Source organism: Pseudophryne corroboree, chromosome 3, assembly GCF_028390025.1.
Source record: "Pseudophryne corroboree isolate aPseCor3 chromosome 3, aPseCor3.hap2, whole genome shotgun sequence".
In the NCBI taxonomy this organism is placed as follows: domain Eukaryota; kingdom Metazoa; phylum Chordata; class Amphibia; order Anura; family Myobatrachidae; genus Pseudophryne; species Pseudophryne corroboree.
The window spans coordinates 378,680,818-378,705,974 of NC_086446.1; the positions used below are offsets into that span (position 1 = coordinate 378,680,818).

General features: G+C 48.4%; 1 protein-coding gene across 2 annotated transcripts in view; it reads right to left on the bottom strand.

The window, feature by feature from the left end:
• EFTUD2 (elongation factor Tu GTP binding domain containing 2) overlaps positions 1 to 25,157 on the bottom strand; it is a 105,537-nt gene that overhangs the window by 64,776 nt on the left and 15,604 nt on the right. For both annotated transcript variants that reach the window (XM_063959978.1, XM_063959977.1), the window contains exons 4-6: positions 24,132 to 24,210; positions 23,980 to 24,055; positions 1,501 to 1,566 (exon numbers count right to left, since the gene is read on the bottom strand). In XM_063959978.1, the coding sequence (XP_063816048.1) occupies positions 1,501 to 1,566; positions 23,980 to 24,055; positions 24,132 to 24,210 (221 nt within the window). The remainder of the gene's footprint in view (positions 1 to 1,500; positions 1,567 to 23,979; positions 24,056 to 24,131; positions 24,211 to 25,157) is intronic.

A 25,157-nucleotide genomic window follows, 5' to 3' on the forward strand; every position in this document is an offset into this window, starting at 1 on the left:
CATCCTCATAGTCGACACTGGAATCTGAATCCGTGTCGGTATCTGTGTCAGTGATCTGGGATAATGTGCGCTTTTGAGACCCGGAAGGTCCCGGTGCCACTGGGACAGGCACGGCCTGACTATCTGACTGTTCCCTAGCCTCAGCTTTGTCTAATCTCTTATGTAATAAATTTACATTAGCATTCAAGACATTCCACATATCCATCCAGTCCGGTGTTGCCGACGGCGACCTGACAATCATGCACTCCCCCTCCTCCTTAGATGAGCCTTCATAGTCAAACATGTCGACACACTACACACACACACAGGGAATCTCTTTTCTGAAGACAGGTTCCCCCTTTAGGCCCTTTGGAGAGACAGAGAGAGAGTATGCCAGCACACAACCCAGCGCTATATGACCCAGGAAAAAACACAGAATGTTTACCCAGTAGCGCTATATTATATATATATATATATATATATATATACACATATACACACACATACATACACATATATATATATATATATATATATATATATATATATATAACCAATTATGTGCCCCCCCCCCCCCTCTACTTTAAAACCCTCTTTCACCGTGTGTCAAGCAGGGGAGAGTCCGGGGAGCTTCCTCTCAGCGGTGCTGTGGAGAAAAAATGGCGCTGGTGAGTGCTGAGGGAGAAGCCCCGCCCCCTCGGCGGCGGGCTTCTGTCCCACTCAAAATATGTAAAACATGGCGGGGGCTCTTTAATATACATGTACAGTGCCCACCTGTACATGTATATAGTTCATTTTGCCATAGGAGAGGTTTATATTGCTGCCCAGGGCGCCCCCCTGGGCAGCAATATGAGGTGTATGGGAGCAATGGCGCACAGCTGCAGTACTGTGCGTTACCTCAGTGAAGCTCACGAAGTCTTCTGCCGCCTTTGAAGCCTTCTTTCTTCTTTTTTTCCGGCTCTGTGAGGAGGACGGTGGCGGCGCGGCTCTGGGATGAACGCCCAGAACGAACCTGTGTTCCAATCCCTCTGGAGCTAATGGTGTCCAGTAGCCTAAGGAGCAGAGCCTATCATTTAAGTAGGTCTGCTCCTCTCTCCTCAGTCCCTCGATGCAGGGAGTCTGTTGCCAGCAGTGCTCCCTGAAAATAAAAAACCTAACAAAGATACTTTCTTAGCAGGAGACTCAGGAGAGCTCCCTGCAGTGCACCCATCCTCCTCTGGGCACAGTCTCAAACTGAGGTCTGGAGGAGGGGCATAGAGGGAGGAGCCAGTGCACACCCAGAGTCAAAGTCTTTCTTAAAGTGCCCATGTCTCCTGCGGAGACCGTCTATACCCCATGGTCCTTACGGAGTCCCAGCATCCTCTAGGACGTTAGAGAAAACATAAGTATTATGGAAGCACTCGTAATATTAGGCATATTTCTACATAGTCTAATTTAGAGGGAAATTGTTGTCAACATATTACGTTTTCTATACTAATGAAAGGGGTGCGACATCAGTAAGAGGTAGCCATGTATACTCACATCCTGGTCATGGTGTTTGCGGATCTCTGGATGCGTTTGCTCGATCAGACAGTCTACAAAGCATGTCTGTGAGGAAATATACAGAACAGTTACTTACATTTCAAGAAAAAAAAGTATCATACATGCTGGTCTGAAAGCCAAATACTAGAACTGTCTGTTTTAATGGTCACATATTAGAAACGGGGACATATTATTCACGTAAGTGAATGAGGAAGGTGTTGGTCTTTAGTGAACTCAGTGATAAGAGTATATCTGCAAAACCGAATATAATATACATAGGATGATTAAGCTGGTGGTGACACCAACTTTAGCGGGAATAACATCAGCCAGACATGTCCTTAATGATGACATCTCATACATTGGGGCAGATGTATTAAGCCAGGAGACGGCATAAGGAAGTGATAAACCAGTGATAAGTGCAAGGTGATAAACGCACCAGCCAATCAGCTCCAATGTGTAAATTAACTTAGGAGCTGATTGGCTGGTGTGTTTATCACCTTGCATTTATCACTTCCTTATGCCTTCTCCAGGTTAATATATCTGCCCCATTGTTTCCATCTTTACAGAGCTGCTTTAAGGAACTTGTTTTATGCTATTTTATTGCCTGATTGGAAAGACATTCACTCTGAAATAAAAAACCTCTAAATCAGTCATTCTACTGTAGAGTGATTGACAAAAAGCCAGTCTTGTCCAGACAAGACTAACAATTACTATGCGAATTTCCCTGTTCGTGTTTCCTGACAGAAATAAGTTTCACCAGTACGTTTCCCAATGGAAGAGTAAGCTAAAAATAAGAATTTACTTACCGATAATTCTATTTCTCGTAGTCCGTAGTGGATGCTGGGGACTCCGTCAGGACCATGGGGAATAGCGGCTCCGCAGGAGACAGGGCACAAAAATAAAGCTTTAGGATCAGGTGGTGTGTACTGGCTCCTCCCCCTATGACCCTCCTCCAAGCCTCAGTTAGGATACTGTGCCCGGACGAGCGTACACAATAAGGAAGGATATTGAACCCCGGGTAAGACTCATACCAGCCACACCAATCACACCGTATAACTTGTGATCTGAACCCAGTTAACAGTATGACAAACGTAGGAGCCTCTGAACAGACGGCTCACAACAAATAACCCGATTTTTTTTTTTTTTTGTAACAATAACTATGTACAAGTATTGCAGACAATCCGCACTTGGGATGGGCGCCCAGCATCCACTACGGACTACGAGAAATAGAATTATCGGTAAGTAAATTCTTATTTTCTCTAACGTCCTAAGTGGATGCTGGGGACTCCGTCAGGACCATGGGGATTATACCAAAGCTCCCAAACGGGCGGGAGAGTGCGGATGACTCTGCAGCACCGAATGAGAGAACTCAAGGTCCTCCTCAGCCAGGGTATCAAATTTGTAGAATTTTGCAAACGTATTTGCCCCTGACCAAGTAGCAGCTCGGCAGAGTTGTAATGCCGAGACTCCCCGGGCAGCCGCCCAGGATGAGCCCACTTTCCTTGTGGAATGGGCCTTGACAGATTTAGGTTGTGGCAAGCCTGCCACAGAATGTGCAAGTTGAATTGTGCTACAAATCCAACGAGCAATCGTCTGCTTAGAAGCAGGAGCACCCATCTTGTTGGGTGCATACAATATAAGCAGTGAGTCAGACTTTCTGACTCCCGCCGTTCTTGAAATATATATTTTCAATGCCCGGACCACGTCCAACAACTTGGAATCCTCCAACTCGTTAGTAGCCGCAGGCACCACAATAGGCTGGTTCAGGTGAAACGCTGACACCACCTTAGGCAGAAAATGAGGACGCGTCCGCAGTTCTGCCCTGTCCGTATGGAAAATCAGATATGGGCTCTTATATGATAAAGCCGCCAATTCTGATACTCTCCTGGCTGAAGCCAGGGCCAGTAGCATGGTTACTTTCCATGTGAGATACTTCAGCTCCACCGATTTGAGCGGCTCAAACCAATGGGATTTGAGAAAATCCAAGACTACATTAAGATCCCACGGTGCCACTGGGGGCACAACCGGGGGCTGTATATGTAGTACTCCTTTTACAAAGGTCTGGACTTCAGGAACTGAAGCCAATTCTTTCTGGAAGAAAATCGACAGGGCCGAAATTTGAACCTTAATGGACCCCAATTTTAGGCCCATAGACAATCCTGTTTGCAGGAAATGTAGGAATCGACCCAGTTGAAATTCCTCCGTGGGGGCCTTCCTGGCCTCACACCACGCAACATATTTTCTCCAAATGCGGTGATAATGTTGTGCAGTCACCTCCTTCCTGGCTTTTACCAGTGTAGGAATGACCTCTTCCGGAATGCCTTTTTCCTTTAGAATTCGGCGTTCAACCGCCATGCCGTCAAACGCAGCCGCGGTAAGTCTTGGAATAGACACGGTCCCTGCTGAAGCAGGTCCCGTCTTAGAGGTAGAGGCCACGGATCCTCCGTGAGCATCTCTTGAAATTCCGGGTACAAGTTCTTCTTGGCCAATCCGGAGCCACTAGTATCGTTCTTACTCCCTTCTGCCGTATAATTCTCAGTACTTTTGGTATGAGAGGCAGAGGAGGGAACACATACACTGACTGGAACACCCACGGTGTTACCAGAGCGTCCACAGCTATTGCCTGAGGATCTCTTGACCTGGCGCAATACCTGTCGAGTTTTTTGTTGAGGCGGGACGCCATCATATCCACCATTGGTTTTTCCCAACGGTTCACAATCATGTGGAAGACTTCTGGATGAAGTCCCCACTCTCCAGGGTGTAGATCGTGTCTGCTGAGGAAGTCTGCTTCCCAGTTGTCCACTCCCGGAATGAATACTGCTGACAGTGCTATCACATGATCTTCCGCCCAGCGAAGAATCCTTGCAGCTTCTGCCATTGCTGTCCTGCTTCTTGTGCCGCCCTGTCTGTTTACGTGGGCGACTGCCGTGATGTTGTCCGACTGGATCAACACCGGCTGACCCTGAAGCAGGGGTTTTGCCAGACTTAGAGCATTGTAAATCGCTCTTAGCTCCAGTATATTTATGTGAAGAGACATCTCCAGGCTTGACCATACTTCCTGGAAGTTTCTTCCTTGTGTGACCGCTCCCCAGCCTCTCAGACTGGCATCCGTGGTCACCAGGACCCAGTCCTGTATGCCGAATCTGCGGCCCTCTAACAGATGAGCACTCTGCAACCACCACAGAAGAGACACCCTTGTCCGTGGCGATAAGGTTATCCGCTGATGCATCTGCAGATGCGATCCGGACCATTTGTCCAGCAGATCCCACTGAAAAGTTCGTGCGTGGAATCTGCCGAATGGAATCGCTTCGTAAGAAGCCACCATCTTTCCCAGGACTCTTGTGCATTGATGTACAGACACTGTCCCTGGTTTTAGGAGGTTCCTGACAAGTTCGGATAACTCCCTGGCTTTCTCCTCCGGAAGAAACACCTTTTTCTGAACCGTGTCCAGAATCATTCCCAGGAACAGCAGACGTGTTGTCGGGGTCAACTGAGATTTTGGAAAATTCAGAATCCACCCGTGTTGTTGCAGCACTACTTGGGTTAGTGCTACTCCGTCCTCCAGCTGTTCTCTGGACCTTGCCCTTATCAGGAGATCGTCCAAGTAAGGGATAATTAATACGCCTCTTCTTCGCAGAAGAATCATCATTTCGGCCATTACCTTGGTAAAGACCCGAGGTGCCGTGGACAATCCAAACGGCAGCGTCTGAAACTGATAATGACAGTTTTGCACCACGAACCTGAGGTACCCTTGATGTGAAGGGCAAATTGGGACATGCAGGTAAGCATCCTTTATGTCCAGGGACACCATAAAGTCCCCTTCTTCCAGATTTGCTATCACTGCTCTGAGTGACTCCATCTTGAACTTGAATTTTTGTATGTACAGGTTCAAAGATTTCAGATTTAGAATAGGTCTTACCGAGCCGTCCGGCTTCGGTACCACAAATAGCGTGGAGTAATACCCCTTTCCCTGTTGTAGGAGGGGTACCTTGACTATCACCTGCTGAGCAAACAGCTTGTGAATGGCTTCCAATACCGTCGCCCTGTCTGAGGGAGACGTTGGCAAAGCAGACTTTAGGAACCGGCGAGGGGGAGACTTCTCGAATTCCAACCTGTAACCCTGAGATACTACCTGCAGAATCCAGGGGTCCACCTGTGAGCAAGCCCACTGTGCGCTGAAATTCTTGAGTCGACCCCCCACCGTTCCTGAGTCCGCTTGTAAGGCCCCAGCGTCATGCTGAGGGCTTTGCAGAACCCTGGGAGGGCTTCTGTTCCTGGGCAGGGGCTGCTTGCTGCCCTCTCTTACCCCTTCCTCTGCCCCTAGGCAGATATGACTGTCCTTTTGTCCGCTTGTTCTTATAGGACCGAAAGGACTGCGGCTGAAAAGACGGTGTCTTTTTCTGTTGGGAGGGGGTCTGAGGTAAAAAGGTGGATTTTCCGGCAGTTGCCGTGGCCACCAGATCCGATAGACCGACGCCAAATAATTCCTCCCCTTTATACGGCAATACTTCCATATGTCGTTTGGAATCCGCATCACCTGACCACTGTCGCGTCCATAAACTCCTTCTGGCAGATATGGACATCGCATTTACTCTCGATGCCAGAGTGCAAATATCTCTCTGCGCATCTCGCATATAAAGGAAAGCATCCTTTAATTGCTCTATAGTCAATAAAATACTGTCCCTATCCAGGGTATCAATATTTTCAGTCAGGGAATCCAACCAGACGACCCCAGCACTGCACATCCAGGCTGAGGCGATGGCCGGTCGCAGTATAACACCAGTATGTGTGTATATACTTTTTAGGGTAGTTTCCAGTCTCCTATCTGCTGGATCCTTGAGGGCGGCCGTATCCGGAGACGGTAACGCCACTTGTTTTGATAAGCGTGTGAGCGCCTTATCCACCCTAGGGGGTGTTTCCCAGCGCGCCCTAACCTCTGGCGGGAAAGGGTATAATGCTAATAACTTTTTTGAAATTAGCATTTTTCTATCTGGGTTAAACCACGCTTCATCACATACATCATTTAATTCCTCTGATTCAGGAAAAACTACAGGTAGTTTTTTCACCCCCCACATAATACCCCTTTTTGTGGTACTTGCAGCATCAGAGATATGCAAAGCCTCCTTCATTGCCGTGATCATATAACGTGTGGCCCTACTTGAAAATACGTTTGTTTCATCACCGTCGACACTAGATTCAGTGTCTGTGTCTGGGTCTGTGTCGACCGACTGAGGTAAAGGGCGCTTTACAGCCCCTGACGGTGTCTGAGACGCCTGGGCAGGTACTAACTGGTTTGCCGGCCGTCTCATGTCGTCAACTGATTTTTGTAATGTGCTGACATTATCACGTAATTCCATAAACAAAGCCATCCATTCCGGTGTCGACTCCCTGGGGGGTGACATCACCATTATCGGCAAATGCTCTGCCTCCACGCCAACATCGTCCTCATACATGTCGACACACACGTACCGACACACAGCAGACACACAGGGAATGCTCTTATCGAAGACAGGACCCCACTAGCCCTTTGGGGAGACAGAGGGAGAGTTTGCCAGCACACACCCAAGCGCTATAATATATATGGGAACAACCTTATATAAGTGTTGTTCCTTATAGCAGCTTAAATATATCCAGTATATCGCCAAAAAATGCCCCCCCTCTCTGTTTTACCCTGTTTCTGTAGTGCAGTGCAGGGGAGAGTCCTGGGAGCCTTCCTCACAGCGGAGCTGAGCAGGAAAATGGCGCTGTGTGCTGAGGAGAATAAGCCCTGCCCCCTATTTCGGCGGGCTTTCCTCCCGTGGATTTAGATAATTGGCATGGGTTAAATACATACATATAGCCTTAATGGCTATATGTGATGTATTCTTTTGCCTTAAGGTAATAAAATATTGCTGCCCAGGGCGCCCCCAGCAGCGCCCTGCACCCTCCGTGACCGCTTGGTGTGAAGTGTGTGACAACAATGGCGCACAGCTGCAGTGCTGTGCGCTACCTTCATGAAGACTGAAGAGCCTTCTGCCGCCTGTTTCCGGACCTTCAATCTTCAGCATCTGTAAGGGGGGTCGGCGGCGCGGCTCCGGGACGAACCCCAGGGTGAGACCTGTGTTCCGACTCCCTCTGGAGCTAATGGTGTCCAGTAGCCTAAGAATCCAATCCATCCTGCACGCAGGTGAGTTGAAATTCTCTCCCCTAAGTCCCTCGATGCAGTGAGCCTGTTGCCAGCAGGACTCACTGAAAATAAAAAACCTAAAAAACTTTTTCTAAGCAGCTCTTTAAGAGAGCCACCTAGATTGCACCCTGCTCGGACGGGCACAAAAACCTAACTGGGGCTTGGAGGAGGGTCATAGGGGGAGGAGCCAGTACACACCACCTGATCCTAAAGCTTTATTTTTGTGCCCTGTCTCCTGCGGAGCCGCTATTCCCCATGGTCCTGACGGAGTCCCCAGCATCCACTTAGGACGTTAGAGAAACTACTCGTAAACAGAAGGGATTACAGGTCTAAGGCAAAATGGCAGCAGAGGTCTTTCATGGAAAAGACAGCTCCTGCCAAAATGGTCAAGTTCTACAATTGCTAAAAAATATGTGACAACGACCAGTGCTCCTTTTGCAGACCTGCTCTGCTGAAACGCCATGACCAAGTGATCAGGAAGATGTTTCACAGTAAGCGCCATCTGATCCATCTAGAAACACCAAAAAGCTCCAATAGGGTTTCAGCTGTTTGGGGGACTACATAATTGTGAAGTTTTGCCTTCTTGTCATTATGACAAACAAGAGTGGCAAAATCAGCTCCTGGATAATATGGGACCCAAAGACCATACATTTGGTCCAACTGGAATAAACCAAAGGACAGCCTTAGTCACATTAAACACTGGTAAAGGCTCCTCCGTCAGAGGGTTACAAAAGACCTAGTAGCAACAACAGAAATTACTGTTAGGCAGGGTACACAACCCGCCCCCCCCCCCCCTCCCCCCATGATCTCTGAAGTATACACCTGACGAATAATAGCCATAATCCATTTTGTCAGAGACTGTTGCGGAACACCCTCTTTTGCACAGATCATACAAGGTGAGAATTTGTTTAACATTCCTAAACAAAACTGATCAATCCACATGGATCTTCAAGGCCCAAACCCCATCCAGCAGTGACAGGTCATCTTCATTACCCGAGGCCAAACTGTGTTGGAAAGCCAGGATTACAATATCCTGATCCCAATTTTTGGCTACTGACTAGGAGAAAAGGAATTATTGGTAGGTATCAAATTCCTATTTTCTATAACATTCTAGGGGATACTGGGATGGTCTTAGAACCATGGGGAAGTCCCAAAGCTCCCAGACCGAGTGGGCGAGTGCAGAGACCCCTGCAAAACCGAGCGACCAAACTGAAAGGGTCCTTCGTAGCCAAGGTGTCGAACCTGTCAAACTTTACAAATGTGTTAGAAACAGACCAAGTAGCTGCTCGGCATAACTGCAAAGCCGCGACACAATGGGCAGCCACCCAGGAAGAACCCACTGACCTTGTGGAGTGGGCATGAACAGAACTCGGCAGTGGCAAGGCAGCCGAAGAGTAAGCCTGTTGGATAGTCATCTGGATCCAAAGAGCAATGGACTGCTTTGAAGCAGGAGAAGCGGCTTGTAGAAGGGCATTGTAAATCACCGAGTTCCAGAATGTTTATTAGAAAGGAGGCCTCCCGAGGTGACCATCGTCCTTGAAACTGAACCCCTTGGATTACAGCCCCCCAACCGCGGAGGCTCGCAATCGTCATCAATAGAATCCAGGTCTGAATTCCGCAATGTCGACACTCCACTAGGTGGGAGATCTGCAACCACCATAACAGGGAAAATCCGTGCTCTTGGCGAAAAGGGATATCCGCCGCTGCATGCGCAGGTGTGACCCTGACCATTTGTCCAGCAGATCCAGCTGGAACGGACAGGCATGGAACTTTCCGTACTGAATTGCCATCTTGCCCAGCAGGCGGATGCAAAGATGCCGACACAGCCATAGCCATGGAGCGTGAATTGATAATGCTGATCTCCTTTATAACTTCACTCATGAAGTTAGCTGAATCCTGAATATGATGCAGGAGTGTTAGAAGCTCATCCTGAGGCACAGTGTCAAAACCCTCTATGACATTATCGGTCAATTTGACAATAGCCCTTGTGATCCAACCAGTGACCACCACTGCAGTGTAAATGGATTTGAGAGTGGTTTCGATCTTGCGATCCGCAGGGCCCTTTAAGGAGATAGCACCAGGTACAGGCAACACAATTTATCGTGACAGCCTGGACACTGAAGTATCTTTCGTAGGAGGAGTCTCCCACACTTTCCTATCCTCAGAAATGGGAAAGAAGTCAATAACCTTTCGGGGGGTTTGAAACTTCTTGTCAGGATTAATCCACGCTTCTTTAAAAAGTGTGTTTAATTCCTTAGAAAGGAGGATTTTGGTACTTACCAATAAGTCCCGTTTTCGGAAGCCATAGGAGACACTGGCACAACTTCAAGACAGTCAGGGTTATGATAGTGGCTTACAGGGAGCTGGAACTTTAAATAATCCAAGAAGTGAAACAGGCTCCTCCCCCTCTATCCCCCATGATCACTTAGTTATGAATTAGCCGAGAGGAGATGGGAACAAGAGAACAGAACTATACGAGAACACATAACAATCAAACATAAATCAAACAGAACAGCAATGAAGGCAAGAGAACAGTGACGGGCGGGCGGGCGGCCAGTGTCCCCTACGGCTTCCGAAAAAAGGAATTATCGGTAAGTACCAAAATCCTCCTTCATCTGTCAGCCACTAGGGGACACTGGCACAACTTCAAGACCGTGGGGACGTCCCCCCAAAGCTTCCCCACTGGGCGGGAGATCGCTGAGGATCTTGCAAAACAAGACGGCCAAACCGTGTAGATGAAGCCGCAAAAGTATCAAACTTGTAGAACTTGGCAAACGCATGAATACTGGACCAAGTGGCTGCTCTACAGAGTTAAGACGTGGCAGTAACCCTACTATCGGCCCAGGAAGACCCAACTGAGCGTGTAGAGTGGGCCGCAATGGATAATGGAGGTTGCCTAGATTTGTGTAGATAGGCTTGACGAATAGTCAACCAAATCCAGCGGGCCAAGGTCTGCTTAGTAGGAGGACACCCTCACCGCGGAAGATCATAAAGCATCAGTCTTTCGTAACGGTGCTGCCCGTTCTACGTAGATCTTTAACGGTCTCACTACATCCAGAGAAGGTGTCCCAGAGTCCTCTTGTAAGGATGGTACCCACAATTGGCTGATTGATATGACAAGCCAACACAACCTTGGGAAGAAAGGAACCATGTGCTCTCAACTAAGCCCTATAAGGATGAAAAATCAAATAGGGAGGCATACAAGACAAGGCACTTAATTCAGATACCCTCCGGGATGAAGCTATGGCTAATAGTTAATATCTGCGTCTTGCAAGGGTTCAAACAGGGTGACTGCAGATAATCCAGCACCAGATTCAAGCCCCAAGGAGCTGTAGGGGGAACAAACTGGGGTTGTACCCGAAGGACCCCTTGTAGGAAAGTTCGCACATCCGGTAGGAGCGCCAGGCATCTCTGAAAGATAAAGAAAAATCGATAAGGCAGATACCTGAACTTTCAGGGATCCTAGACGAAGTCCAGAAACTAAACCTGCCTGAAGAAAGAGCAAGAACCATGAGAGACAAAAATAATCTGATTGAAACCCTTTTCGGTCACACCAAGAGATATAAGAACGCCAGATGCGATGGTAGTGGGCTGCCGTAACAGGTTTTGGTGCACGCAACATTGTGGGAATAACACATTTTGGAATCCCTTCGCGTTTTAGGATCTCTGCCTCAAGAGCCATCCCGTTAAATGTAGTCCTGGTAAATCTGGATGCATAAAGGGCCCTTGCTGGAGTAGATCCGTTCACAGAGGTAGTGGCCAAGGATCGTCCGCTAGCAGAAGGTGCAGGTCTAAAAATCAAGCTCTCCAAGGCAAATCTGGAGCTACCAAGATCACCATGATTGACTCCAGTTTGATTCACTTGAGAATTCGAGACAATAGAGGAAACGGAGGAAACACGTATACTGGGTCGTACGCCCAAGTCATGGCCAGAGCGACTACAGCTTCCGCCTAAGGATACAGTGTTCTGGAGATGTATCGAGGAATCTGATGATTGAGACGGGACGCCATGAGATTCACCTTCGGACACTCCCAGCGATGTGTCAGAGCGTCGAACACATCTGGGTGAAGTGTCCATGCTCCTGGATGTAGATCCTGATGGCTGAGGTAGTCTGCTTCCCAATGGTCTACTCCTGGAATGAATACTGCTGAGAGGACTACAGCATTGCGTTCTGCCCACTGGAGAATGCGTGTCACCTCTGGCATCGCTTGGTGACTGCGAGTTCCTCCCTGCTTGTTTACGTATGCTACAGCAGTTGCGTTGTTTGATTGAACCTTTACCGCTTTGGATCGAAGAACTTGGGCAGCTTTTACCAGCGCATTGTAGATCGCTCTCGGTTCCAACACATTTATTGGCAACAGTGATTCCTGTGGAGACCAATGGCCCTGAAGGTGGAAGTCCAACACAATCACGCCCCATCCCCCAAGGCTGAGATCCGTCGTTAGGAGAGTACAGTCCAGTCCAATACACCGAACCCCCTGCCCGCAGTGAGATTGTGCAGTCAGAGCCACCAAAGAAGCGAAAGTCGCGTCTCTGGAGTCAGATGGAGCTTTGAGGAGGTTGTCTAGGTATAATTGTGACTCCCAAAGATCTGAAGTGAGCAATCATCACAGACATGACCTTGGTAAACACCCTGGGGGCTGTGGACAGACCGAATGGTAAGGCTCAGAACTGATAATTATCCTGTTAAATCACGAACCAGAGAAAAAGCTTGGTGTGGTTCGCATATCGGAATGTGGAGATATGCATCCTTGATGTCCAGAGATATCAATTCCTTTGGTTCCAGGCTTGAGATCACTGAGTTGAGCGACTCCATCTTGAACCGGTAATAAGACAAACGGATTTAACATTCAGAATTGGTCGTACAGTACAGTCTAGTTTTGGTACTACGAAAAGATTGGAATAGTAACCCTTCTTTCGTTGAAGCAGTGGTACCGGCATTAACACAGCCGATCCTACCAAGGACTGTATTGCACCCTAAAGGGTCAAACATTTGTCCAGAAAAAGTGGAAGACTTGTCGTAAAATATTTCTTTGGCGGCAAAACTTCTAAAGCTAACTTGTACCCTTGGGAGATGATATTGCGACTCCACGCATTGTCCGATATCTTGAACCAGGCATTCTGAAAGTTTCAAAGCTGCGCTCCCACCGTACTTGGGCCCCATCATGCCAGTGTCTTTTCTGCAGGTTTTGGGTCTTGACGACGAGCAGCGACTGGTTGCTTGCCGCGACCTCTACCTTGCAAGGGTGTAGCTCTCCCGCGTCCTCTAAACGGTCGAGTGGAACGAAAAGACCTGAAAGGAATTCCAGTATAAGAGCACTTAGGTGGTGGCAGAAGGGTTGGTAAAGAGGTAGATTTACCACCCGTAGCCTGAGAAATTAACGAGTCTAGTTCTTTTCCAAAAAGAATGTCACCTGTAAACAGAAGTGCTTCCGCCGCTCTTTTTGACTCAGCCTCAACTTGCTATGACCGAAGCCAAATAACTCTTCTGGCTGCAATAGTTGCTGCTGAGATTCTCCAGTTAACTTGTCCGATATCTCTAGCCGCTTCTCCTAGGTATATAGCCGATTCCTTAATATGTTCCGCTAAGATTAACACTACTTCTAACGGAACTCCCTCTTGTAAGTCCTTTATCAATTTAGTGGCCCAATGCTCCACTGCCTTGTTCACCCAGGAACTCGCCAAGGTTTGTCTAAGTGAGACACCTGCGGCCGAATAGATGGACTTCAACATGGTGTCCAGCTTCCAGTCAGACAGATATTTCAAAGAAGTTGCTCCCAGAACAGGTAATGCAGTCTTTTTGGACAACCTGGATAAAGAGGAGTCCACTCGAGATAACATCTCCCATTTATCCGTCATAGCTGATGGAAATGGATAAATAGAAAACTTTTAGGCATCTGAAAGTGCTTGTCCGGGTGTTTCCAAGCCTCCATCAGCTGATCATCCAGTTTCTTGGAAAAAGGTTAAGTGACCGATGAACGCTGCTTTCTACCAAATAAAGCAGTATATGGTGAATTCGGTGTCGTAGTCTCGGAAGTGTTCAAAACTTATCTTATAGCTAAAATAAGAGGTTCAACACCCTGAGAAGGTTCCTGTGGAACTTCTTCATCTGGGTCAGTAATTTCACCCAACTCACGATCATCCTCTTCAGCTTCGTACGGAGAGAGAACCGCCACCCAGGGTGGTTCTGTAGCAATAGAATAGTACATCAGTTTGAGGAATCTATTTAACAGTCTTTCGTAAAGCAGACCCCTCATTATGTAATTGTGAGATGGTTCCTGTGAGCGCTACCGCCCTGGGGGGAAAATTAGCATCTTGGGACTGATTAACTAATGTAACCTCTGACGCACATGCTTCACACAGGGAGGAATCGTCTGTGTGAACTGTTTTACACTTAGCACAGTTAAATAGTTTTTGTGATGCCTTATTAGCTGGTCCCTTGTCTGCCATTGTGACGGACAGAGTGGAGACGCATATAATTCACACCAGCACTTTCAATGAGCGAGCGAGAGAGAGAGAGAGAGCGAGAGAGAGAGAGAGCGAGCGCGAGCGCACCAGCCTGTATTTTATGTGCAGGCTTTCAGGTTTCTGGCAGTATGTAGCAATGTGCACCTGTCTCTGCTAACAGTGCTGATTCCTGAAGAGAGAAGAAACATAGGCCCTCATTCCGAGTTGTTCGCTCGGTAAATTTCATCGCATCGCAGCGATTTTCCGCTTAGTGCGCATGCGCAATGTCCGCACTGCGACTGCGCCAAGTAAATTTGCTATGAAGATAGGATTTTTACTCACGGCTTTTTCTTCGCTCCGGCGATCGTAGTGTGATTGACAGGAAATGGGTGTTACTGGGCGGAAACACGGCGTTTTATGGGCGTGTGGATAAAAACGCTACCGTTTCCGGAAAAAACGCGGGAGTGGCTGGAGAAACGGAGGAGTGTCTGGGCGAACGCTGGGTGTGTTTGTGACGTCAAACCAGGAACGACAAGCACTGAACTGATCGCAGATGCCAAGTCTGAAGCTACTCTGAAACTGCTACGAGGTGTGTAATCGCAATATTGCGAATACATCGTTCGCAATTTTAAGAAGCTAAGATTCACTCCCAGTAGGCGGCGGCTTAGCGTGTGCAATACTGCTAAAATCGCCTTGCGAGCGAACAACTCGGAATGAGGGCCATTGTTGCTGTTCATGAGCTGCCTAGCTGAGGAAGGCGCCTTTTTCTGTGATTGACAGTTTGAAAACCTGCCAACTCCGTCCCCTATGCACAGGCACCCATCTCAACGAGGTCCCTAAGCGCCATTTTGAGTGGGTGCCTTAAGGTGGGTACACACTAGAAAGATATATCTGCAGATCAATTGATCTGCAGATATATCTATGGACGGATCGGGCAGTGTGTTGAACATACACACTGCCCGATCCGTCGGGGACGGACGTCATGAACTGGGCGGGCGTGTACACACGCCCGCCCAGTTCAGCTGTCAATCACCGCCGGCCGCCGCAGCATGTGTACAGGCTGTCGGCCGACCGCTGTACACACACAGCGACGCGCCAATATATCAGTAGATATATTGGCCGTCGGCTCTGCTGCGGGGCCGACGCAATACATCTGTGAACGACGGAGTTCACGGACGTATCGGCCGTACACACTGCCCGACGTACCCCCGATATATCGGCCGTTCACGAGAACGGCCGATATATTTCGGCCAGTGTGTATGGGCCTTTACACAATTAAAATCAGCCTTTGGCTGCACCCAACTCACAAGGTGTTCCAGATGCCATCTAGTTAAATGACCTACGCCTTAGCCCACAGATCCGCTGCTTAGCGCGAAACTGCTCCACTAACCTCCGCTGTAAACTACCTCTGTCCTGTGTACTGTCAGCGCAGCAGTGCAGACCACGCCGCGGCCACTCGCACACAGTGCCCCACACAAGGGGGCTCACTCGCCCACACTGCCGCGCTGTGTTCTGTCAGCACAGCAGTGTAGACCACGCCGCTGCCAGTCATAGCCAGCGGGGAAAGGAGGGGAGGGAATGTGGGGGACTCCGCACAGTGCCTCACTCACCCAACCGGAGACTCTGGATGTGGCTGTCTCAGGAGGAACAGTGCCTCTCAGGTAAAGCACTGTTCTCCTTGTGCAGCTTGACGCTGCTAGTGTGTAACCTGGACCCCACTTCTCTCATATAAGTGGCGATGGGTTCCTGAGGCTGAGGGAACTATGTCCCATGAATAAAAAAGCTAAATAAATGAAAGCAAACATAGACTGAGCAGTCAGCAGTGACCAGCTCCCTCGGCACAAATTCAAAACTGAGGGATGATGGGGGAGAGAGGGGTAGAGCCTGTTTCACTTCTTGGATTATTTAAAGTACCAGCTCCCTTTAAGCCACCATTATCACCCCCACAGTCTTGAAGTTGTGCTAGTGTCCCCTAGTGGCTGACAGAAAAAATAAGATTTTACTCACCGGTAAATCTATTTCTCGTAGTCCGTAGTGGATGCTGGGAACTCCGTAAGGACCATGGGGAATAGCGGCTCCGCAGGAGACTGGGCACAACTAAAGAAAGCTTTAGGACTACCTGGTGTGCACTGGCTCCTCCCTCTATGACCCTCCTCCAGACCTCAGTTAGGATACTGTGCCCGGAAGAGCTGACACAATAAGGAAAGGATTTTGAATCCCGGGTAAGACTCATACCAGCCACACCAATCACACCGTATAACTCGTGATACTATACCCAGTTAACAGTATGAAATATAACTGAGCCTCTCAACAGATGGCCCAACAATAACCCTTTAGTTAAACAATAACTATATACAAGTATTGCAGACAATTCGCACTTGGGACGGGCGCCCAGCATCCACTACGGACTACGAGAAATAGATTTACCGGTGAGTAAAATCTTATTTTCTCTGACGTCCTAGTGGATGCTGGGAACTTCGTAAGGACCATGGGGATCATACCAAAGCTCCCAAACGGGCGGGAGAGTGCGGATGACTCTGCAGCACCGAATGAGCGAACTCTAGGTCCTCCTCAGCCAGGGTATCAAACTTGTAGAATTTAGCAAATGTGTTTGACCCCGACCAAGTAGCTGCTCGGCAAAGTTGTAAAGCCGAGACCCCTCGGGCAGCCGCCCAAGAAGAGCCCACCTTCCTCGTGGAATGGGCTTTTACATATTTAGGATGCGGCAGTCCAGCCGCAGAATGTGCAAGTTGAATCGTGCTACAGATCCAGTGAGCAATAGTCTGCTTTGAAGCAGGCGCACCCAACTTGTTGGGCGCATGCAGGATTTCTGACTCCAGCTGTCCTGGAAACATAGATTTTTAGGGCCCGGATTACGTCCAGCAACTTGGAGTCCTCCAAGTCACGAGTAGCCGCAGGCACCACAATAGGCTGGTTCAAATGAAACGCTGAAACCACCTTTTGGAGAAATTGGGGACGAGTCCTCAATTCCGCCCTATCCATATGGAAAATCAGATAAGGGCTTTTACAAGACAAAGCCGCCAATTCTGACACACGCCTGGCCGAAGCCAAGGCCAACAGCATGACCACTTTCCACGTGAGATATTTTAGTTCCACGGTTTTAAGTGGTTCAAACCAATGCGACTTTAGGAAATCCAACACCACGTTGAGATCCCAAGGTGCCACTGGGGGCACAAAAGGGGGCTGAATATGCAGCACTCCCTTAACAAATGTCTGAACTTCAGGTAGTGAAGCCAGTTCTTTTTGGAAGAAAATCGATAGAGCCGAAATCTGGACCTTAATGGAACCCAATTTTAGGCCCATAGTCACCCCTGACTGTAGGAAGTGCAGAAATCGACCTAGCTGAAATTCCTCCGTTGGGGCCTTCCTGGCCTCACACCACGCAACATATTTCCGCCATATGCGGTGATAATGGTTTGCGGTCACTTCTTTCCTAGCTTTAATAAGCGTAGGGATAACTTCCTCCGGAATGCCCTTTTCCTTCAGGATCCGGCATTCAACTGCCATGCCGTCAAACGCAGCCGCGGTAAGTCTTGGAACTGACAGGGCCCCTGCTGCAGCAGGTCCTGTCTGAGCGGCAGAGGCCATGGGTCCTCTGAGATCATTTCTTGAAGTTCTGGGTACCTAGCTCTTCTTGGCCAATCCGGAACAATGAGTATAGTTCTTACTCCTCTCCTTCTTATTAGTCTCAGTACCTTGGGTATGAGAGGCAGAGGAGGGAACACATACACCGACCGGTACACCCACGGTGTTACCAGAGCGTCCACCGCTATCGCCTGAGGGTCCCTTGACCTGGCGCAATATCTTTTTAGCTTTTTGTTGAGGTGGGAGGCCATCATGTCCACCTGTGGCCTTTCCCACCGGTGTACAATCATTTGGAAGACTTCTGGATGAAGTCTCCACTCTCCCGGGTGGAGGTCGTGTCTGCTGAGAAAGTCTGCTTCCCAGTTGTCCACTCCGGGAATGAACACTGCTGACAGTGCTAACACATTATTCTCCGCCCATCGGAGAATCCTTGTGGCTTCTGCCATTGCTATCCTGCTTCTTGTGCAGCCCTGTCGGTTTACATGGGCGACCGCCGTGATGTTGTCTGACTGGATCAGCACCGGCTGGTGTTGAAGCAGGGGTCTTGCCTGACTTAGGGCATTGTAAATGGCCCATAGTTCTAGAATATTTATGCGTAGGGAAGTCTCCCGACTTGTCCATAGTCCCTGGAAGTTTCTTCCCTGTGTGACTGCCCCCCAACCTCGAAGGCTGGCATCCGTGGTCACCAGGACCCAGTCCTGTATGCCGAATCTGCGGCCCTCTAGAAGATGAGCACTCTGCAGCCACCACAACAGCGACACCCTGGTCCTTGGAGACAGGGTTATCAGCCGATGCATCTGAAGATGCGATCCGGACCACTTGTCCAACAGATCCCACTGAAAGATCCTTGCATGGAACCTTCCGAATAGAATTGCTTCGTAAGAAGCCACCATCTTTCCCAGGACTCGCGTGCAGTGGTGCACCGACACCTGTTTTGGTTTTAGGAGGTCTCTGACTAGAGATGACAACTCCTTGGCCTTCTCCTCCGGGAGAAATACTTTTTTCTGTTCTGTGTCCAGAACCATCCCCAGGAACAGTAGACGCGTTGTAGGAACCAGCTGTGACTTTGGAATATTCAGGATCCAGCCGTGCTGTTGTAGCACTTCCCGAGCTAATGCTACACCGATCAACAACTGTTCCCTGGACCTCGCCTTTATAAGGAGATCGTCCAAGTACGGGATAATTAAAACTCCCTTTCTCCGAAGGAGTATCATCATTTCGGCCATTACCTTGGTAAATACCCTCGGTGCCGTGGACAGACCAAACGGCAACGTCTGGAATTGGTAATGACAGTCCTGTACCACAAATCTGAGGTACTCCTGGTGAGGAGGGTAAATGGGGACATGCAGGTAAGCATCCTTGATGTCCAGTGATCACCGCCCTGAGCGATTCCATCTTGAACTTGAACCTTCTTATATAAGTGTTCAAGGATTTTAAATTTAAAATGGGTCTCACCGAACCGTCCGGTTTCGGTACCACAAACATTGTGGAATAGTAACCCCGTCCTTGTTGAAGGAGGGGTACCTTGATAATCACCTGCTGAGAATACAGCTTGTGAATCGCCTCCAGCACTGCCTCCCTGTCCGGGGGAGCTGTCGGCAAGGCAGATTTGAGGAAACGGCGAGGGGGAGACGTCTCGAATTCCAGCTTGTACCCCTGAGATACTACTTGTAGAATCCAGGGATCCACCCGTGAGCGAGCCCACTGGTCGCTGAAGTTCTTGAGACGGGCCCCCACCGTACCTGGCTCCGCCTGTGGAGCCCCAGCGTCATGCGGTGGACTTGGAGGAAGCGGGAGAGGACTTTTGTTCCTGGGAACTGGCTGTATGTTGCAGCTTTTTCCCTCTACCTCTGCCTCTGGGCAGAAAGGACGCGCCTTTAACCCGCTTGCCTTTCTGGGGCCGAAAGGACTGTACCTTATAATACGGTGCTTTCTTTGGCTGTGAGGGAACATGGGGTAAAAATGCTGACTTCCCAGCTGTCGCTGTGGAAACGAGGTCCGAGAGACCATCCCCAAACAACTCCTCACCCTTGTAAGGCAATACTTCCATGTGCCTTTTAGAATCTGCATCTCCTGTCCACTGCCGAGTCCACAATCCTCTCCTGGCAGAAATGGACATTGCGTTTATTTTAGATGCCAGCCGGCAAATATCCCTCTGTGCATCTCTCATGTACAAGACAGCGTCTTTAATATGCTCTACGGTTAGCAATATAGTGTCCCTGTCTAGGGTATCAATGTTTTCCGACAGGGAATCTGACCACGCAGCTGCAGCACTGCACATCCATGCTGAAGCAATAGCCGGTCTCAGTATAATACCTGAGTGTGTATATACAGACTTCAGGATAGCCTCCAGCTTTCTATCTGCAGGCTCCTTTAGGGCGGCCGTGTCCGGAGACGGTAGTGCCACCTTTTTTGACCGACGTGTGAGCGCTTTATCCACCCTAGGGGATGTCTCCCAACGTGACCTGTCCTCTGGCGGGAAAGGGTACGCCATTAGTAACTTTTTAGAAATTACCAGTTTCTTATCGGGGGAAGCCCACGCTTCTTCACACACTTCATTTAATTTATCAGATAGGGGGAAAACCACTGGTAGTTTTTTCTCCCCAAACATAATACCCTTTTTTGTGGTACCTGGGGTAATATCAGATATATGCAACACATTTTTCATTGCTGTAATCATGTAACGGGTGGCTCTATTGGAATGTACACTAGTCTCATCATCGTCGACACTGGAGTCAGTATCCGTGTCGACATCTGTGTCTGCCATCTGAGGTAGCGGGCGTTTTAGAGCCCCTGATGGCTTTAGAGACGTCTGGGCAGGCACAGGCTGAGAAGCCGGCTGTCCCACATCTGCTATGTCGTCAAACCTTTTATGTAAGGAGTCGACACTGTCGCGTAATTCCTTCCACATAACCATCCACTCAGGTGTCGACCCCGCAGGGGGTGACATCACATTTATCGGCACCTGCTCCGCCTCCTCATAAACCTCCTCATCAAACATGTCGACACAGCCGTACCGACACACCGCACACACACAGGGAATGCTCTGACTGAGGACAGGACCCCACAAAGCCCTTTGGGGAGACAGAGAGAGAGTATGCCAGCACACACCAACAGCGCTATATAACACAGGGATTAACACTACAACTGAGTGATTTTTCCCAATAGCTGCTTGTATACACAATATTGCGTCTGAATTTAGTACCCCCCCCTCTCTTTTTTACCCTATGTAGTCTGGAAACTGCAGGGGAGAGCCTGGGAGCGATCCTTCCAGCGGAGCTGTGAGGGAAAATGGCGCCAGTGTGCTGAGGGAGATAGCCCCGCCCCTTTTTCGGCGGACTTCTCCCGCTTTTTTCTATGTATATCTGGCAGGGGTATTTTACACATATATAGTCTCTGACTATATTATGTGTTATTTGCCAGCCAAGGTACTCAATATTGCAGCCCAGGGCGCACCCCCCCAGCGCCCTGCACCCATCAGTGACCGGAGTGTGAGGTGTGCATGGAAAGCAATGGCGCACAGCTGCAGTGCTGTGCGCTACCTTGATGAAGACCGAAGTCTTCTGCCGCCGATTTTCAGGACCCTCTTCTTGCTTCTGGCTCTGTAAGGGGAACGGCGGCGCGGCTCCGGGACCTGACGACCGAGGCTGGGCCTGTGTTCGATCCCTCTGGAGCTAATGGTGTCCAGTAGCCTAGAAGCCCAAGCTAGCTGCAAGCAGGTAGCTTCGCTTCTCTCCCCTTAGTCCCTCGTAGCAGTGAGTCTGTTGCCAGCAGATCTCACTGAAAATAAAAAACCTAAAATAAACTCTTTTTCTAAGAGCTCAGGAGAGCCCCTAGTGTGCAGCCAGCTCAGCCGGGCACAAAATTCTAACTGAGGTCTGGAGGAGGGTCATAGAGGGAGGAGCCAGTGCACACCAGGTAGTCCTAAAGCTTTCTTTAGTTGTGCCCAGTCTCCTGCGGAGCCGCTATTCCCCATGGTCCTTACGGAGTTCCCAGCATCCACTAGGACGTCAGAGAAACAGGGAATGCAGCATAGAGAGTTTGGTTTTATATTGAAAAACAATTCCTCATCAGGTTCTGTTTCTTTATCAGGGATATTGAGAACCTCTCTAATAGAATAATTCAGGGCTTCCACACCCTGAGACAGAGTACTGCTTTATTCCCCTCAACTTCCCCCTCTTCCAAATCTGGCATGTCATTATCAGAGTCAGACTGGAGCACATGGGGCAGTGTGCGTTTCTGTGAAACTGGCAGAGGGGGTTGGAAAGCAGGTCTGAGGTCAGCAGTCTGAACTAGAAAATCATTCATAGATTTTATTTTATTTTTAAAACACCTGCCTTTCTTGCTTGGCATTAGCTAGTTCAGTGGTGATATCAGTAATCATCCCCATAATGGAGTCCAGAAATGCTGGCTCCTGAGAGCTGTTACCCTGAGAAGGGATACTGCACTGAGTACACAAGAGAGACCCCCCCTTGGGGTAGGGGAAAACGTTGTGCTACAGGACTGACATGTAACCTTTTTACCAGACATACTGAACAGCAGAGCATACACACAGGAATAGGTTAAATATAACACAGTGACTCAGACAGCCCTGTAAGGATTGAGACAGAGAGGAGAAGCCAGCAAACTCTGCCACAAGCTATAGCAGTGCTATGCCGGGCAGTAGCTATAACCTTATATAAGGTACAATAGCTGTATTACATATAAATTGCTCCCCCCCTTCACTGCAGGCAGCCTGGAGTCTGATGCAGCAGGAAATGGTGCCTGTGAGCTGCTGGTCCCGCTCTCCAGGAAGCCCCACCCCTGAATGGCGCGCAGTGTTCCCTTCACATTTTATATTGGCAAATGTCTCCCTAATGTAAGAAACAGGGTTAAAAAAACACTTTCCCATGCCAGCGCCAGTATGGGAGTATGCAGCTAGCAGCGCAGCATGCCCACCGCCCCCTTATGCCGCCATTTAACCGGGGACCCAGTAACCGGGACCCCGGTTTAGTACTTACCACTCCAGCGTCTTCAGCTTTGTTAGGGGTGGCGGCATGCTGTTGGAGTGCGTGCACACCCTGGGGGTATGCGAAACAACTCCTCAGGAGCTATTGTCCTATAAGCGTGGATCCGGACCACTAACCCTTCAAAGATTCTGGAACCCTAAGCTGGAATCACTCTGGTGTGCTCAGGTTCACAGTAATGGGGTGGCTGAAAGTGTACACATGCAGGTCTGACCGTTACTTAGGTTCTTTAATGTTTGCGCTACTGTGCAGATGTGCTTGGGCGGGAGTAAACCATACTGAATCTGCACGTGGTTAACACTGTGTCTAGCTCTAAGGCACAAGTTAGTACAGATATCTGCTCTGACATCAGGAGGGTGGGAGCAAAAATACGCTAGTCTTGGGTTACAGCATGGCACTCAACCCCTCACTTATAATTGAATTCACCCTCTTGCTAATTTCTTTAACAGTATAGCTACTTTTTTGTTAACACACCTTTCCACTTCCCCTCTATAGAATATTATATATTTACAGATTATAGGTATGTTATAGCTGTAGGCTCGTAAAGCAGATACATTTAGTAACATAGTAATCATTTGCTGACCCAATTTCCTGCATGGAGAAATGCTTACAGTAGGAGACTAGAAGCGGGATCCGGTCTGAAGATCGACACTGTCTAGGTCGACAATGTTTAGGTCGACCACTGTAGGTCGACAGGGTTGGAAGGTCCACAGGGTTTCTAGGTCGACATGAGTTTCAAATTTTTTTTTCTTTTTTTTTTAACTTTTTCATACTTAGCGATCCACGTGGACTACGATTGGAATAGTAATCTGTACAGAGGGAAGCGGAACGAGGCACCATGCGATGGCAAACGGTGCACTAATTCGGCTTCCCGGTCACTGTACGCAGAAAATGACGCCCCCCAAAATAAATATACACGTCGACCTTTTGACTTGTCGACCTAGCACGTCAACCTAGAAACCCTGTCGACCTTCCAACCCTGTCGACCTAGACACCGTCGATCTAATGATCCACACCCCTAGAAGCAGCCCATGACTGTAGTTTACATGAAGGCAAATCTATTCCATGGTATCATACAAGCTGCTGTGTTATATAAAGCAAGCATTTATATTTAGATGGGGGGATTATCAGAACCCCTAACTGGAAAAATGCCTACAAAACAGGAGTCCAAACATTCAGTAAGAGCAATGAAAGAGTTCAACAACAGTACTTGTTTAGTGAATGAGCCCTTTAGAGATTGCCATGGCCTTTACCTTTCCATGATGGAGGTGCCCACACAAGGTCACATTCCGAATAAGCTCAGAATTATCCATGAGATCAGCCAAGAAACTAGAAGAGATGAGAAGGTCAGCAACAAGCCAGTCACTAATAGGAGAGGAAGTGGGCTGTTGGAAATGATACTCACTCCATTGCATACACGGTAGCTGGCAGTCCTTGCTCCATTATCGAAAACTTTTTTGCCTTCACAGGTTTAATAATAGGCTCTTGTGAGTAAGAGAGAAATACATTTATTGTATAGTACAGCAGAGGCTACAGAAAGATTACAGATGGCTAATGTTTCATTTCAAGTGTGTCACTAGATGAGGCTATCACTGTAATCTACATACAACATGACGACTCTTCCAGTAATTTAACACTGCTGTGTGGAATCTGTCAGCAACTGTATCACGACATCAAGGCAAGATTCAATTAGTTGTCAGTTGTGTAGCAAATTCTCCCAGACGAGCCCAGAGTGACCCGTAATCAGCCCACAAGCAGCCCCCAGGCAGTTGTAAATGCTCATTTCTGATTGCACCTTCAGAAGGCATGAACTGAAATAAGTGAACTGCTACCTTGGGGTTGCTCATGGGTCACTAAATAAATAGCTCTGGACTTTTTTTTATCCAGGAGAAAAGACCACGCGACACAACACAGGGCTCTGGAATCTGCCCCCAAGTCTCTAAAATAAATTACCCATAATAAAGAACAGCATATTACTGAGCAAGTTTCATGATTGATTATTGATAGTTTAGAGATTTAGGCATAGGTAAAAGGATTACTTCAAATTAAAGGTTTTAGAAGCATTTTGGTTAATTTTATCTGTATACATTTGTTTATTTACATTTGTAACCAATCTCACAAATATACACTTTAGTCAAATAGACAGCACATAATACCATCTAAACAACCTGGGTAGAGACAAATATTGCCAAGAACTACCAAATTACAAACAATACAAAACTAAAAGCTACATGTGCTAAAAGAATGTTAGACATGCAACGAGGCTATATGGACGAGAGATGATGCAAGAGGTGCAAGTCATAAACTGAACATAATGTCGGAAGCCGCCACCAAAGCTGCATTCCTGAATACAGTGAGGTAGAGCATTGAACCTCCCCCCTTTGTAGGAGCTGACACTCCAATATTTGGTTGGGAGAATCACTATACAGAT